The sequence below is a fragment of the Oncorhynchus mykiss genome, chromosome 21, assembly GCF_013265735.2.
Source record: "Oncorhynchus mykiss isolate Arlee chromosome 21, USDA_OmykA_1.1, whole genome shotgun sequence".
NCBI classification, from domain to species: domain Eukaryota; kingdom Metazoa; phylum Chordata; class Actinopteri; order Salmoniformes; family Salmonidae; genus Oncorhynchus; species Oncorhynchus mykiss.
In genome coordinates, this window is record NC_048585.1 from 38642869 (window position 1) to 38656651 (window position 13783).

Genomic DNA, 13783 nt, shown 5'->3' on the forward strand with positions numbered 1-13783 from the left:
CATTATTTTACCATTTCTACAAACTTCAAAGTGGTACCAATGGTTCCAATGGTACCAATTATATGCATATCCTGGCTTCAGGGCCTGAGCTACAGGCAGTTTACTTTGTGCACGTCATTCAGGCAGGAAGTGGAGAAGAAAGGGGCCAAGCCCTAAGAAGTTTTAAGATGTTTTAATCGGGGAACATTCCATTACAGGAAGGCTATCATAGGTCTGGGCAAGAAGTTTCTCCTTGAAGTTAAACTCCGACATCTCAGAATTCGTCTTGCCCACTTGACACATCAAAGTAACCCAAGAAACGTTCCTGAATAGAGCCCTGATCGTCCACATACCTAACGATAACTACCACCCGCGAGTGACAGCTGATGGTCTCTTCCATTTGCCATGCAAAAAAAAAAAATGCCCTGCGTCAACCTCTATTTTAATGGATCATGCAATGGAAGCTATCAAATCATTCTGAAAAATGCTTTGACATCCCAGAGGAGACAGTAGAAACGTCCGTATGCTCGGGCAGTAAAGCACCGTAACGTGCAATTACTTCTGCACGCTCCTAGGAGTGCAGCAACAAGGACATTGACAATGGCACATTGTGGGACGAAGCAATGTGCCCCCTAAAAGCCAACTCTTACATGGTCAAATTGCAGTATCCCTGTTTCATCTTCTTACCTATCTGATGTGGGCAATAAAAGGGGTTCTTCAACAAACAATAAACTACATAGTCGTTAGCGTTAGCTAGCCATCGTGGTGGAGAAAACTGCTCTCTGGTAGCTGGCTAGCTAGCAAGTACAGTGCCTTGCGAAAGTATTCGGCCCCCTTGAACTTTGCGACCTTTTGCCACATTTCAGGCTTCAAACATAAAGATATAAAACTGTATTTTTTTGTGAAGAATCAACAACAAGTGGGACACAATCATGAAGTGGAACGACATTTATTGGATATTTCAAACTTTTTTAACAAATCAAAAACTGAAAAATTGGGCGTGCAAAATTATTCAGCCCCCTTAAGTTAATACTTTGTAGCGCCACCTTTTGCTGTGATTACAGCTGTAAGTCGCTTGGGGTATGTCTCTATCAGTTTTGCACATCGAGAGACTGACATTTTTTCCCATTCCTCCTTGCAAAACAGCTCGAGCTCAGTGAGGTTGGATGGAGAGCATTTGTGAACAGCAGTTTTCAGTTCTTTCCACAGATTCTCGATTGGATTCAGGTCTGGACTTTGACTTGGCCATTCTAACACCTGGATATGTTTATTTTTGAACCATTCCATTGTAGATTTTGCTTTATGTTTTGGATCATTGTCTTGTTGGAAGACAAATCTCCGTCCCAGTCTCAGGTCTTTTGCAGACTCCATCAGGTTTTCTTCCAGAATGGTCCTGTATTTGGCTCCATCCATCTTCCCATCAATTTTAACCATCTTCCCTGTCCCTGCTGAAGAAAAGCAGGCCCAAACCATGATGCTGCCACCACCATGTTTGACAGTGGGGATGGTGTGTTCAGCTGTGTTGCTTTTACGCCAAACATAACGTTTTGCATTGTTGCCAAAAAGTTCAATTTTGGTTTCATCTGACCAGAGCACCTTCTTCCACATGTTTGGTGTGTCTCCCAGGTGGCTTGTGGCAAACCTTAAACAACACTTTTTATGGATATCTTTAAGAAATGGCTTTCTTCTTGCCACTCTTCCATAAAGGCCAGATTTGTGCAATATACGACTGATTGTTGTCCTATGGACAGAGTCTCCCACCTCAGCTGTAGATCTCTGCAGTTAATCCAGAGTGATCATGGGCCCCTTGGCTGCATCTCTGATCAGTCTTCTCTTTGTATGAGCTGAAAGTTTAGAGGGACGGCCAGCTCTTGGTAGATTTGCAGTGGTCTGATACTCCTTCCATTTCAATATTATCACTTGCACAGTGCTCCTTGGGATGTTTAAAGCTTGGGAAATCTTTTTGTATCCAAATCCGGCTTTAAACTTCTTCACAACAGTATCTCGGACCTGCCTGGTGTGTTCCTTGTTCTTCATGATGCTCTCTGCGCTTTTAACGGACCTCTGAGACTATCACAGTGCAGGTGCATTTATACGGAGACTTGATTACACACAGGTGGATTGTATTTATCATCATTAGTCATTTAGGTCAACATTGGATCATTCAGAGATCCTCACTGAACTTCTGGAGAGAGTTTGCTGCACTGAAAGTAAAGGGGCTGAATAATTTTGCACGCCCAATTTTTCAGTTTTTGATTTGTTAAAAAAGTTTGAAATATCCAATAAATGTCGTTCCACTTCATGATTGTTTCCCACTTGTTGTTGATTCTTCACAAAACAAATACAGTTTTATATCTTTATGTTTGAAGCCTGAAATGTGGCAAAAGGTCTCAAAGTTCAAGGGGGCCGAATACTTTCGCAAGGCACTGTAGCTACCTGCTACTGACGTTAACAGGGCAAATTGAAGTAAATGGCACTAACTTGACACAAAAATGAAGTTCTAAAACCAAGAAAACAATATATAGTCTACCTCCTTCATCTACTGTAGTTTAAAGAAACTAGTTTGAATGGAATAATATCCTAAAAATGCTCAACTATCACTATTCACTATCTCAATCTATCCAAATATGTCACCAAACTCACCAAGCTTCTAAATCACACATGGTAGTACTAGGTTCATTCTCTGAGCCTTTGATTGGATGAACAACATGTCAGTTCATACGGCAAAAGCTTTGATTGGTTGGAGGACGTCCTTCGGGAAGTTGTCATAATTACCATGTACTGTAGGTCTATGGAATGGGTGGGGAGCACGAGCCTCCTAGGTTTTGTATTGAAGTCAATATAGCTGGATGAGGGTGGAAAATAGCTGTCCTCCTGCTACACCATGGTGCTACCCTAGAGGGTGCTGTTCAGACTACTGTAGACCATTGCAAAACAGTGTTTTAATCAGGTATTTGGTGATGTAAATATATTTAGTATCGGTGCGGCTGGCTTCCGGGTTAAGCGGGCATTGTGTCAAGAAGCAGTGCGGCTTGGAGGGGTCGTGTTTGCCTCGTTAAAAATAAAGGTTCAATTTAAATAAATTTTAAAAATCGGAGGACGATCGGCTCTCGACCTTCGCCTCTCTCTAGTCTGTACGGGAGTTGCAGCAATGGGACAAGACTGTAACAACAACAAAAACCAATTACACAGATCCTATACACAATAGATTCAGATTTCAAACGCTTCTCATGAACACACATACACTCAGCCACACACACACGTCTCGTCCTCTTCTAGCCTCTGCCTCAGTTGGAGGTGTGTTGGTGTGTATACATTCCATACAGAGACTAGGGCTACTGTACTTTGATTTTAAAATTAGTGACATCTGAATGAGAAAGCAGAAATACTTGTTGTTCGGTTATAGAGTTCTGTACTGTGGTGAAAAACGACATGAGTAGTGGAGACAGACCGTATAAACTGGGTGCTGAATAAACAATAAGAACATAAATATTCAACATAATCTCTCTGTTTGCTCCTGTTTAGAGCCCACACACACCATGCTCGTACACACACATACAGCAGCATCTATACTCAGACACAATGTTTGTGTGTGTGTGTGTGTGTGTGTGTGTGTGTGTGTGTGTGTGTGTGTGTGTGTGTGTGTGTGTGTGTGTGTGTGTGTGTGTGTGTGTGTGTGTGTGTGTGTGTGTGTGTGTGTGTGTGTGTGTGTGTGTGTGTGTGTGTGTGTGTGTGTGAGAGATATGCCCCACACTGTAATAATACAGTACATGTTATCCTAATCTGTTCAACACACATTTGAATGCCAAGTGGATTAAAACACTGCCTGTCACGGTATAAAGCTAGACGCTCGTCACACACACACACACATTCCCTTGCAGACAGCGGAGTGAGAGAGAGAGAGAGGGAGAGAGAGAGAAGGGGAGAGAGAGAAAAAGGTGTGTGTGGGTTATCCAGTGTTTCTCCTGCCTGTGGTGAGAAGGTAGCAAGGCATGTTGTCTAGAGAGAGAGAGAGAGGGAGAGAGAGAGATTTTGTTGGCTCAATGTCACTCACACAACACACTGCAAGACTAGTAGGCTACAGTACAGTAGCCCAGTAAAAAGAAAAATCTAATCACTTTGGAACATTTTTCTGATGTAAGTGGTATATTTTCAGAACCTCTATGTACACAACTCTAAACAGAAAACACTTGTCGTTCTCCCCATCTTATGTTCAGAACCTTTGATTTATTGGGGTTTGACACGTTTTCCCGTGAAATACCATGAGAACATTTTGTTCAGTCACCAATGCATCAGATATTGATAGGCCATGTAATCCAATAGCAAAAAATACACTGTACACATTTCAAAACGGTTCTTTCTGAAGTGCTGAATAGGATTTTCCATACAGTATTTGACTATACGACGTGCACCATTTCAAAAATATATTCATTTGTATCCAGCCAGAAGTACACAGAAGAATTATATGACACTGTCGAATTGAGGCCCAGGGGCGTTGGTGATAACCTGTAATGATAATATTACAATAGCCTCTACGCCTATCGGTGTTGAACACAAGCTAGATAGGCTTCTGGCAAATGCTTGGGCGTGACCATCCTCGGTTCTGTTGTCCCTTGTGTACTGCCTTTAGAGAAAGTGTCGCACGTACGCGCACCTACACACACACACACACACACACACACACACAATGGGTTTGAATAGGGAGAGGGTGAAGCTTTGTTTGGTTTGGCCAAATGTCTGCGGAAAGGGAGGGAAGGTGACAACACTGGCCTGGAGTGATAGCGAGAGAGAGAGAGAGAGAGAGAGAGAGAGAGAACGGGGCAGAGAGGCAGAGCGAGAGAGAGAGAGAGAGAGAGAGAGAGAACGGGGCAGAGGCAGAGCGAGAGAGAGGGTGTGTATGATAGAGAGAAGAAAAGGACAGAGAGTGAGAGTGAGAGAGAGAGAGAGACTAAAAGCAACATTGAAATTCTCTCATTTGAACCAGCAGCAGCCTAGCTACCCCAGATAACAGATTCTGTTGCCGCCGGCGACCCATGGTGCATTGCATTCCACTCCTGGATGGATCAGAGGGTTACTAGCTGATGAGGAGAGAGAGTGCTGCTCTGCCATCTACTGGTTGTCATTGGAAGTGTATGAGCCTCCCATAGAGGTTCAACTGGCTGGCTAGTTTTAGGGTGATATTGAACAAAACATGATTGATTGATTTCTTTCCAGCATTGGACCGCCTCCGTATGTTCACACATCAGGGTATATTACCCCAAGTGACAATACGGTATTTCATTATTACAAGCAGATATCCTCTCTCTCTCTCTCTCTCTCTCTCTCTCTCTCTCTACCCCTTACCTGCATCCATCTTTCTCTTATTCTCCACTCCCTCTCTCTGTCTCCAGCTCTCTACACCCCTATTCGCTCTCTACCCGCTTTCTCTTTCTCACTCCCCTTCAACCCCCCCCCCCCCTCTCTCTCTATCTAGCCCTCTCTCTCTCGATCTAGCCCCCTCTCTCTCTCTCTCTCTCTAGCCCCATCTCTCTCTTCTCTCTATCTAGCCCTCTCTCTCTCGATCTAGCCCTCTCTCTCTCTCTCTCTCTCTCTAGCCCCATCTCTCTCTTCTCTCTATCTAGCCCTCTCTCTCTCGATCTAGCCCTTTCTCTCTCTCTCTCTCTCTCTCTCTCTCTCTCTCTCTCTCTCTCCCTAGCCCCATCTCTCTCTTCTCTCTATCTAGCCCTCTCTTTGTCTCTCTCTCTCTGAGAGGTTATGTAGGTTGGATCAATAGCTATTACCAGCACTGCTGCTGACATGTCATTCATTTCCACTGCAAGAGAGGCCTGATACTCCCTCTAGGGGTAGACACACACACACACGGGTGCGCACACACACACACTACACCATGATAGACAGGATTACTGCTGGTTAATTTTACACACACATACACACATTGTAGATTGGACTACTGCTGATACACAAGTACACACGTGTACTCGCATACACACACACACAAAGAGAAAAATTCTATATGCAAATGCTTCCAGCTGCATGTGTAATCACGGTTGTAAAAGCAGCATGCATCGCATCTCTGTAGTGTCAGACACACACACACACACACACACAAGCGCTCTCTCTCACACACACACACACACAAGCTCTCTCGCACACATACACACACACACACACACAGCTCTCTGTGTATGCGTCTATGGTTTATATGTATTCATTACGCATACTGTTTTGGAGCTGATTTCCATGTTAGTGAGGAGGTGAACCTGCGGTGATAGTCATTTATTGACTGTCTGTTAGGGCGAGGAGGAGACAATAAAAGAGACGTGTAGGTCTGACACGGCCTTTAACACCTTCTAGCCACACACACACACACACACACACACACACACACACACACACACCTGACCTGCCTACCAACACAATCAATGTCTTCAATGTCCATGGCCAAAGCTGTTACAAGATGGGTCCGGTAGCTCCGTCTGTTTACAACCTGGCGCTAGCCTTTATCGCTTGAGGTACACAGATGAGGAGCCCGAGAAAAGCTGAGAATACACAGAAAGAGAAGGAACGAGAGGGAGCCATAGGAAAAGCGAAAGGAAGGAGAGAGCGTAATGGCTCGACAGTATTTCAGTGAAGAGAGGAGTGGAGGGAAGGAGAAGTGTGTCTATCTCTCCGTCCTTCTCTCCTTTTCCATTTAAGCCCTCCATCAACCCCAAGTGAGATGCATGGTGACGGGAAGAGCTTAGTGTGTGTGTGTGTGTGTGTGTGTGTGTGTGTGTGTGTGGTGGCGGCAGCGAAAGGCTATGCATCTTTGGAATGTGCTGGCTTTGTGATAACCGGGGGAGAAAGGGATGGGGGGGTTGGAGGGAGTTAGAGAAGGAGGGAGGGACGGGGGAACGACTGATTGGGGACTGTATAAATGGCCATCACAAACAAATAGCTTTGGCAGGGAAACGACTAGTTTGGCTGTGCCATTTATCTCAGAACCCAGAATCAAATCTTGTGTGCGTTTCTGTCCTGATAGTCTTGCAGATCGATGACGGAAAACATTTTTCTGATCATTTTCCCTCCCTCCCTCTTTCTCTCTCTCTCTCTCTCTCTCTCTCTCTCCAGGAGCAGACCCCAGGCATGGTCTCTCGTCTCCAGGACCCCTCAGTCCCCCGTCCAACCCAGACCACCACCAACTACAACCTGCTGCTGAAGAGCCAGCTCATGAGGAAACACCTTCAACAGGTAGTGACTGAGGGAGGGATGAGGGGAGAGAGAGAGAGAGAGAGAGAGAGAGAGAGAGAGGGAGGGATGAGGGGAGAGATAGAGAGAGAGAGAGAGAGAGAGAGAGAGAGAGAGATTGGGTTTTTGAAGAATGTTCACATCACACTGATCCATTGCGCGTTGTGGCCAGGGTCTCTGTGTAAGTAGCCTAGGTAAGCCATAGACTGTGCCGTTTGTGTTCTCCAGGAGCAGAAGAGGCAGATGGAGCAGATGAACGGACCACAGATGGCTGAGTGTCAGCAGGGGCCACCGTTTACAGGTACGGTCAAACAGTGGTGAAAAAAAAGTACTCTTGTTGTCATTGAGTAAAAGTAAAGATACCTGAATAGAAAATGACTCAAGTAAAAATGAAAGTCACCCAGTAAAATACTACTTGAGTAAAAGTCAAAAAGTATTTGGTTTTAAAGTATGCTTAAGTATCATAAGTAAATGTAATTGCTAAAATATACTACCTATGTGTCAAAAATAAAAGTATAAATCATTTCAAATTCCTTCTGTTAAGCAAAAGGGGCTATCTTCTCCAAACTAAGTGTGTGTGTTTAGTGAGTCCGCCAGATCAGAGGCAGTAGGGATGACCATGTTCTGTTGATAAGTGTGTGAATTGGATCATTTTCCGGTCCTGCTAAGCATTCAGGACAATACTTTTAGGTGTCAGGGAAAATGTATAGATTCCAGTAACAATCTTGGCTTTCAATACCACCAGAACACAGGCAGCGTTCCAACTCAACATGAAATGAAATCAGAAGTATGGATGTTCTCAGCCTTACTCTCTTCTCCAACACTGTCTCCCCTCTCTAGGTGGTGGTCGGCCTCTCCCCCCAGATTGTGGTGGTGGCGGAGGCTACCCCATGGGCGGTCCCCAGCTATCCCACGGAGGTCAACTCCCTTCTGGGCCCGGCCGCCTCTCCCTTCCCCCTGGCCATCCAGGCCACCCCGGACCCCCAGGATCTCTCACCCAAGTGGGCCGCCCAATAGGAGGCTTCATGGGTGGGCCTCCAGGTTCCAAGCAGTCCCTCTACCACCCTCCACAGGTAAGATAGACTTTGCGCATTGGCCCTGCATAGCAGAAACTTGTCTATCTCAAACAAGCCAGTAATTGTTGTGTTTTTTTATGTGTGTTTCCCTTGCTCTCTCCTGACTTTCCTTGCTGTTGTCTACAGGTGGGTGAGTTTGTTGGTGCCGGTGGTATGCCAATGAGACAACCACAGTTACCGCACGGCATGATGGGAATGGGCGGTCTGGCTGGTCCTCCAAGGCCAGGGATGCAGCAGCAGGTGTCCAGGACAGGGATGACAATAGGGGGGTCGGGGCCCGGGTCGGGGTTACCACCTGGTCACCCCCAGCACCCACAGCATCTACGCCAGGCTCTGCATCATGGTGGTGGAGGGGCGCCACTCCCACGAATGATGTTCACCGCCCAGCAAGCTCATCAACAACAACAACAGACTGCAATGTGGCCTCCGCAGCAACAGGGGGGGATAGTGAACGCCCTGCAGCAGTGCATGCCTTGCGGTGACTCCCACATGGACCAGTCGGCCAATCACCAGCAGCCGCGTGGGCATGTTTTTCCTGGAGGGGGCGGGGCCTCAAACGGAAGTTGCGGTCAGAACCCTAACGCCCAGTTTACCCAGCAGGCATTGCGGTCGGGGATAACCGGGGGCGGTGGGAACAATTTCGCCCCCCACCAAGGACCTCCGTCGTTACCCTCCAACCAGGTGGTCGGGGTGCCTTCCTTACCTAGCAGACTGATGCAGAAGCTGGGTGTCTCCGTGGCAGGGCAGCCCCTACCCTCCATGGTCCACCAGGGGCTCCAGGCCGGTATGCGACCCAGGGGACCCCTCTCTGCCCTGGCCGGGATGAAGCCCGGTCCTCTTGGTATGATCCACCCAGGCCACGGCATGGCCCCACCAAGCTACCCTGCCTCTGGGGCCACCATCGCAAAGCACCCGCACTCTCATCCACACCAACATCAACACCCCCATGGGCCTGGATATGGACCAGGACAGGGGAACCCCGGACACAAGCTACCCCCATATGAATACAGTCAGCAGGGGCAGAGCAATGGGGGGATGGGGGGTAGGCCGGGAGGAGGAGGGGAGGTAGACTTTATTGACACTCTGGTGGGGTCCAATGAAGACTGGCTGAACAACCTGACTATGATAGACGAGTACCTGGAGCAGAACTCATAGGAGGGGGGTCAAATGTGAGAGATTATAGTTCAGGGGTTAGGGGTCAGTTTGTTGACCTCTCAGCTGTATAGAAGTGATGTGGTTCTGGGGTGTGACAGGGAAAGGGGTTATTACAGGCTTATGAAGGTTTATAACAAGGTGTGTACCTTTCTAGAAGCTTCTACCTGAGTGGACGTTTTTGAATGAATGTGATTGGTTCCATTATGGTTCCACTCCCCCACAAGTCCGCTGTCCAATATCATCGGTTGCCATTTTGGAAAGAGGGAATGGCCCTAAACGGAACACAGGGAACATATGGATCCTCATAATGCTGGGAAACAGAAGCTGAAGCTTAACTCCAAAGAGCTAGCAGCAGAGTAGTAAACTAGAGTAGCAGGAGTAAAAGAGCGAGATGCTCCAGATTCTGGTCCTGACAAGAAAAACTCCACCGACAGTACATTTTATCTTCTGCTGTTCGACCTATCCAGTAAATGTGGAGGAGGAGTGAAGATGGAGTGTCGCCTCGTTAACGTCCTAAAGCGGAAGTCGCGTCACAGGCGTATTTATCTGGTTTTAGTCTGGTCCGCTGAGGGTGGCAGAGTAGTGGAGTCCAAACATTTTCATTGGCTGTTTCTGTGTCTGTTACTCGGACAGTGGACTAAGGAAGTTATTTGAAATCCTCTCCCCTGTAGGGATTTCTCCTAACAAAGGGATAGGTGTATAAAACACACTGTGATTGGATGAAATCAATGTCCTCCAGCATGCAATTGGTCCAATGTTTTTCAGTGCAATGTTGTGGTCTGTACTAAATTGAATTTTGTTTCAAAGTATTTTGGTGTGATTTGGAAGCACAGCGAAAAATAAAGATTCCAGATTAACCAATCCAATCCAATCCTGCTCTCACATAATGTCTTTGAGCCAATCGAATATGAATATACAGGGAAAGACAGCCAATCCCTGATGAGTTTGGGGTAATATCTATCACTGATTGGCCAAAGGAACTACAGAGATGGTCTGCCATTGTTTCCATGGTAAATTGTCATCACTATTTTGATCGTGAACGGGGGAGTGTGGGGGCTTGTACATAGTAAACTATTTTGTAAAATATGTTTTTGGTAAACTGTATCATACACAAAAGAGAAGTACACATATTTATACTTCTTTTCTGCAGCGTAAGTCTACAGATTCCCTTTGTACATAAATGATCCCCAAATTATAAACAAACACACATAAATGCTGCAAAAAACATTGAAATTATAGCTCACAAAATAAAATCTGTTTTACACTAGAATAACCTTATTGTAATTTGTTTGAAATATGCAAGACAATACAATTAGTGTAGTTTTTTTCCAGTAATACTGTGTATTACAATGTTATTACATATTTGTTATGTTTGTGACATAACTCGAGTCCTGGTACCCCAATTGCCAAGGCTTCTTTTGAAAGTGGATTTTGAACATTCAAAATACACACACCATTGCAAGATACTGTTCCACACACACACACCTACACACACACACACACACACACACCCTCTCTCACTCTGGCAGTGCCCATACCTGTGAGGTCAAAGTTCATCATCTTGGTCCTTCTACTGTACTGTAATATCTTTGTTCACAGGCAATATATCCATAGACTTAAACATTGTCAACATTGCATAATCTAAAACAACAATATAACCTGTTTGATCTGTATTACCATATCACAAAGGTAAAGAACACAGCCTAACTTAAAGTGGAAGCCACTATCATAGAATCACCACACTCTATAAAGATGCATTAGTCTTCTCCTTGTCTCCTTTCCTTCATTCACACAGATTTGAAAGAAACGGACAGGTGGCAAATAGGCTTCCGCCATACTGCTTTCACATATCCGATGTCTATCCTTTCAGATTAATGCTGATAAAGGGGAGACTAGGAAAGGAAGCGTCTGTAAATTATTAGGATGCACCCCCATTACAGTTTCCCCTACCTTTTGGACCAGACAGGCTGGTGGACAATGACTTAAAAAGCCATGAAAAGAGGTTAATCGACTATCTGTGATTTTATTTTTTGTTTTTTTTGTCTTGATATTTTTTTTGTTGATTTAAAATAATAAACTGTATAAATGGGAGAGAAAAAAATATGTTGTCTGATGTTTTTATTCCACATGGGTCTTGCCCAGTCTCTTGTTCTGGTTTTCCTCTTGTTTTTTTTTTTAGGCTTCCCTTCCCTTCCCTTCCTGCCCAAAGTATTGCCTAGTTTAAATTACCATGTCTAAACAACAGCCTTCCACTCCCTCTCCTTCTCCCTTTGTCCAACATGCATCACATTGACACCCATTCCACATCCCATGATGTTAGTGAGTAGCAGCCTCAAGTTGTCATTCTAATAAGAACGACACAAAGAACCCGCAGAACATTCTGGATTCCACACACAGAACACATACAAAGCCTTCAGAAAGTATTCATACTCCTTGATTTTTTTTCCCCCAAAAAATGGTGTTACAACCGGAATTTAAAATGGATTAAATTAAGATTTTGTGTCGCCGATCTACATACTATACCCCATAATGTCAAAGTGGAATTGTGTTTTTTGAAACAAATTCATTACAAATGAAAAGTGTTCAAACCTTTTGTTGTGGCAAGTCAAAATAAGTTCAGGAGTAAAAATGTGCTTAACAAATCACATAATAAGTTGCATGGACCAGTAATAGTGTTTAACATGATTTTTAAAAGACTACCCATCTTTGTACCCCACACATACAATTATCTGTAAGGCCCCTCAGTCGAGCAGTGAATTTCAAACACAGATTCAACCACAAAGACCAGGGAGGTTTTCCAATGGTTCGCAAAGAAGGGCACCTATTGGTAGATCCGTTTTTTTAAAAGCATATTTTTGAATATACACTACCGTTCAAAAGTTTGGGGTCACTTAGAAATGTCCTTGTTTCTGAAAGAAAAGCAAAAAAAAAATTGTCCATTAAAATAACATCAAATTGATCAGAAATACACTGTAGACATTGTTAATGTTGTAAATGACTATTGTAGCTGGAAACGGCTGATTTTTAATGGAATATCTACATTGGCGTACAGAGGCCCATTATCAGCAGCCATCACTCCTGTGTTCCAATGGCAATCCACTCCTGTGTTTGCTAATCCATGTTTATCATTTTAAAAAGGCTAATTGGTCATTAGAAAAGTAATAGTGCAAAAAATGTTGCAAATAAATTCACTTTTTATCCTGAATAGAAAAATAATACAAATCCAACACAACACATCACTGAGTACCACTCTTCACATTTTCAAACATGGTGGTGGCTGCATCATGTTATGGGTATGCTTGTCATTGTGTCATCGACAAGGACTAGGAAGTTTAAAAAAAATGTTTTTAAACGAAATAGAGCTACTCACAGACAACATCCTACAGGTGAACTTGGATCTCTCTGCTTTCCAACAGACACTGAGACAAATTCACCTTTCAGCAGGACAATTACCTAAAATACAAGGCCAAATATAACCTGGAGTTGCTTACCAAGATGACACTGAATGTTCCTAAGTGGCCTAGTTACAGTTTTGACTTACACGGGGTGTACAAAACATTGATGACAGCTGTTCAATCCACTTCAATAAGTGTAGATGAAAGAGAGGAAACAGGTTAAAGGAGGATTTTAAGCCTTGAGGAAATTGAGACATGGATTGTGTAAATGTGCCATTCAGAGAGTGCATGGGCAAAACAAAATATTTAAGTATTCTTTGAACGGGGTATGGAAGTAGGTGCCAGGACCACCGGTTTCAGTGTGTCAAGAACTGCAACGCTGCTGGGTTTTTCACGCTAAACAGTTTCATGTGTGTATCAAGAATGGTCCACCACCCGAAGGACATTCAGCCAACTTGACACAATTGTGGGAGGCATTGGAGTCAACATGGGCCAACATCCCTGTGGAACGCTTTCGACACCTTGTAGAGTCCATCAAAGAGTTGAGTCTGTTCTGAGGGTAAAAGGGGGTGCAACTCAATATTAGGTTCCTAATGTTTTGTACATTCTATGTAAATCAGCTTGAAAATCTATGGCAAGACTTGAAAATGGCTGTCGAGGGATATTGTAGAATCCAGGTTTTTCAACGCTTACCCAGAAAGACTCAACATCTGTAATCACTGCCAAAGGTGAGTCTAACATGTATTGATTTAGGGGGTTGAATACTTATCTAATCCAGATATATTAGGGTTATTTTCCTTCTTTTTTTATCTTTTTTTTTACAATTATATAAATTTCCCGTGGTGTGAATGCTGTCTGTCTGCTGTAACTGTACGTTATTCTATAGATTTTCCGTCGATGCTGCAGTTATCCTGGTTCACGACAACATCACACTATGGAACAATAGGGAAA

The 13783-nt window shown here is 44.3% G+C and overlaps 1 protein-coding gene across 1 annotated transcript in view; it reads left to right on the plus strand.

Moving 5' to 3' along the window:
- LOC110515117 (trithorax group protein osa-like) overlaps nucleotides 1-11538 on the plus strand; it is a 112028-nt gene extending 100490 nt beyond the window's left edge. Inside the window, exons 3-6 of the mRNA XM_036957767.1 lie at nucleotides 7090-7209; nucleotides 7435-7507; nucleotides 8047-8279; nucleotides 8409-11538. Of these exons, the coding sequence (XP_036813662.1) occupies nucleotides 7090-7209; nucleotides 7435-7507; nucleotides 8047-8279; nucleotides 8409-9437 (1455 nt within the window). The 3' untranslated portion in view covers nucleotides 9438-11538. The remainder of the gene's footprint in view (nucleotides 1-7089; nucleotides 7210-7434; nucleotides 7508-8046; nucleotides 8280-8408) is intronic.
- Nucleotides 11539-13783: the final 2245 nt, after the last annotated feature.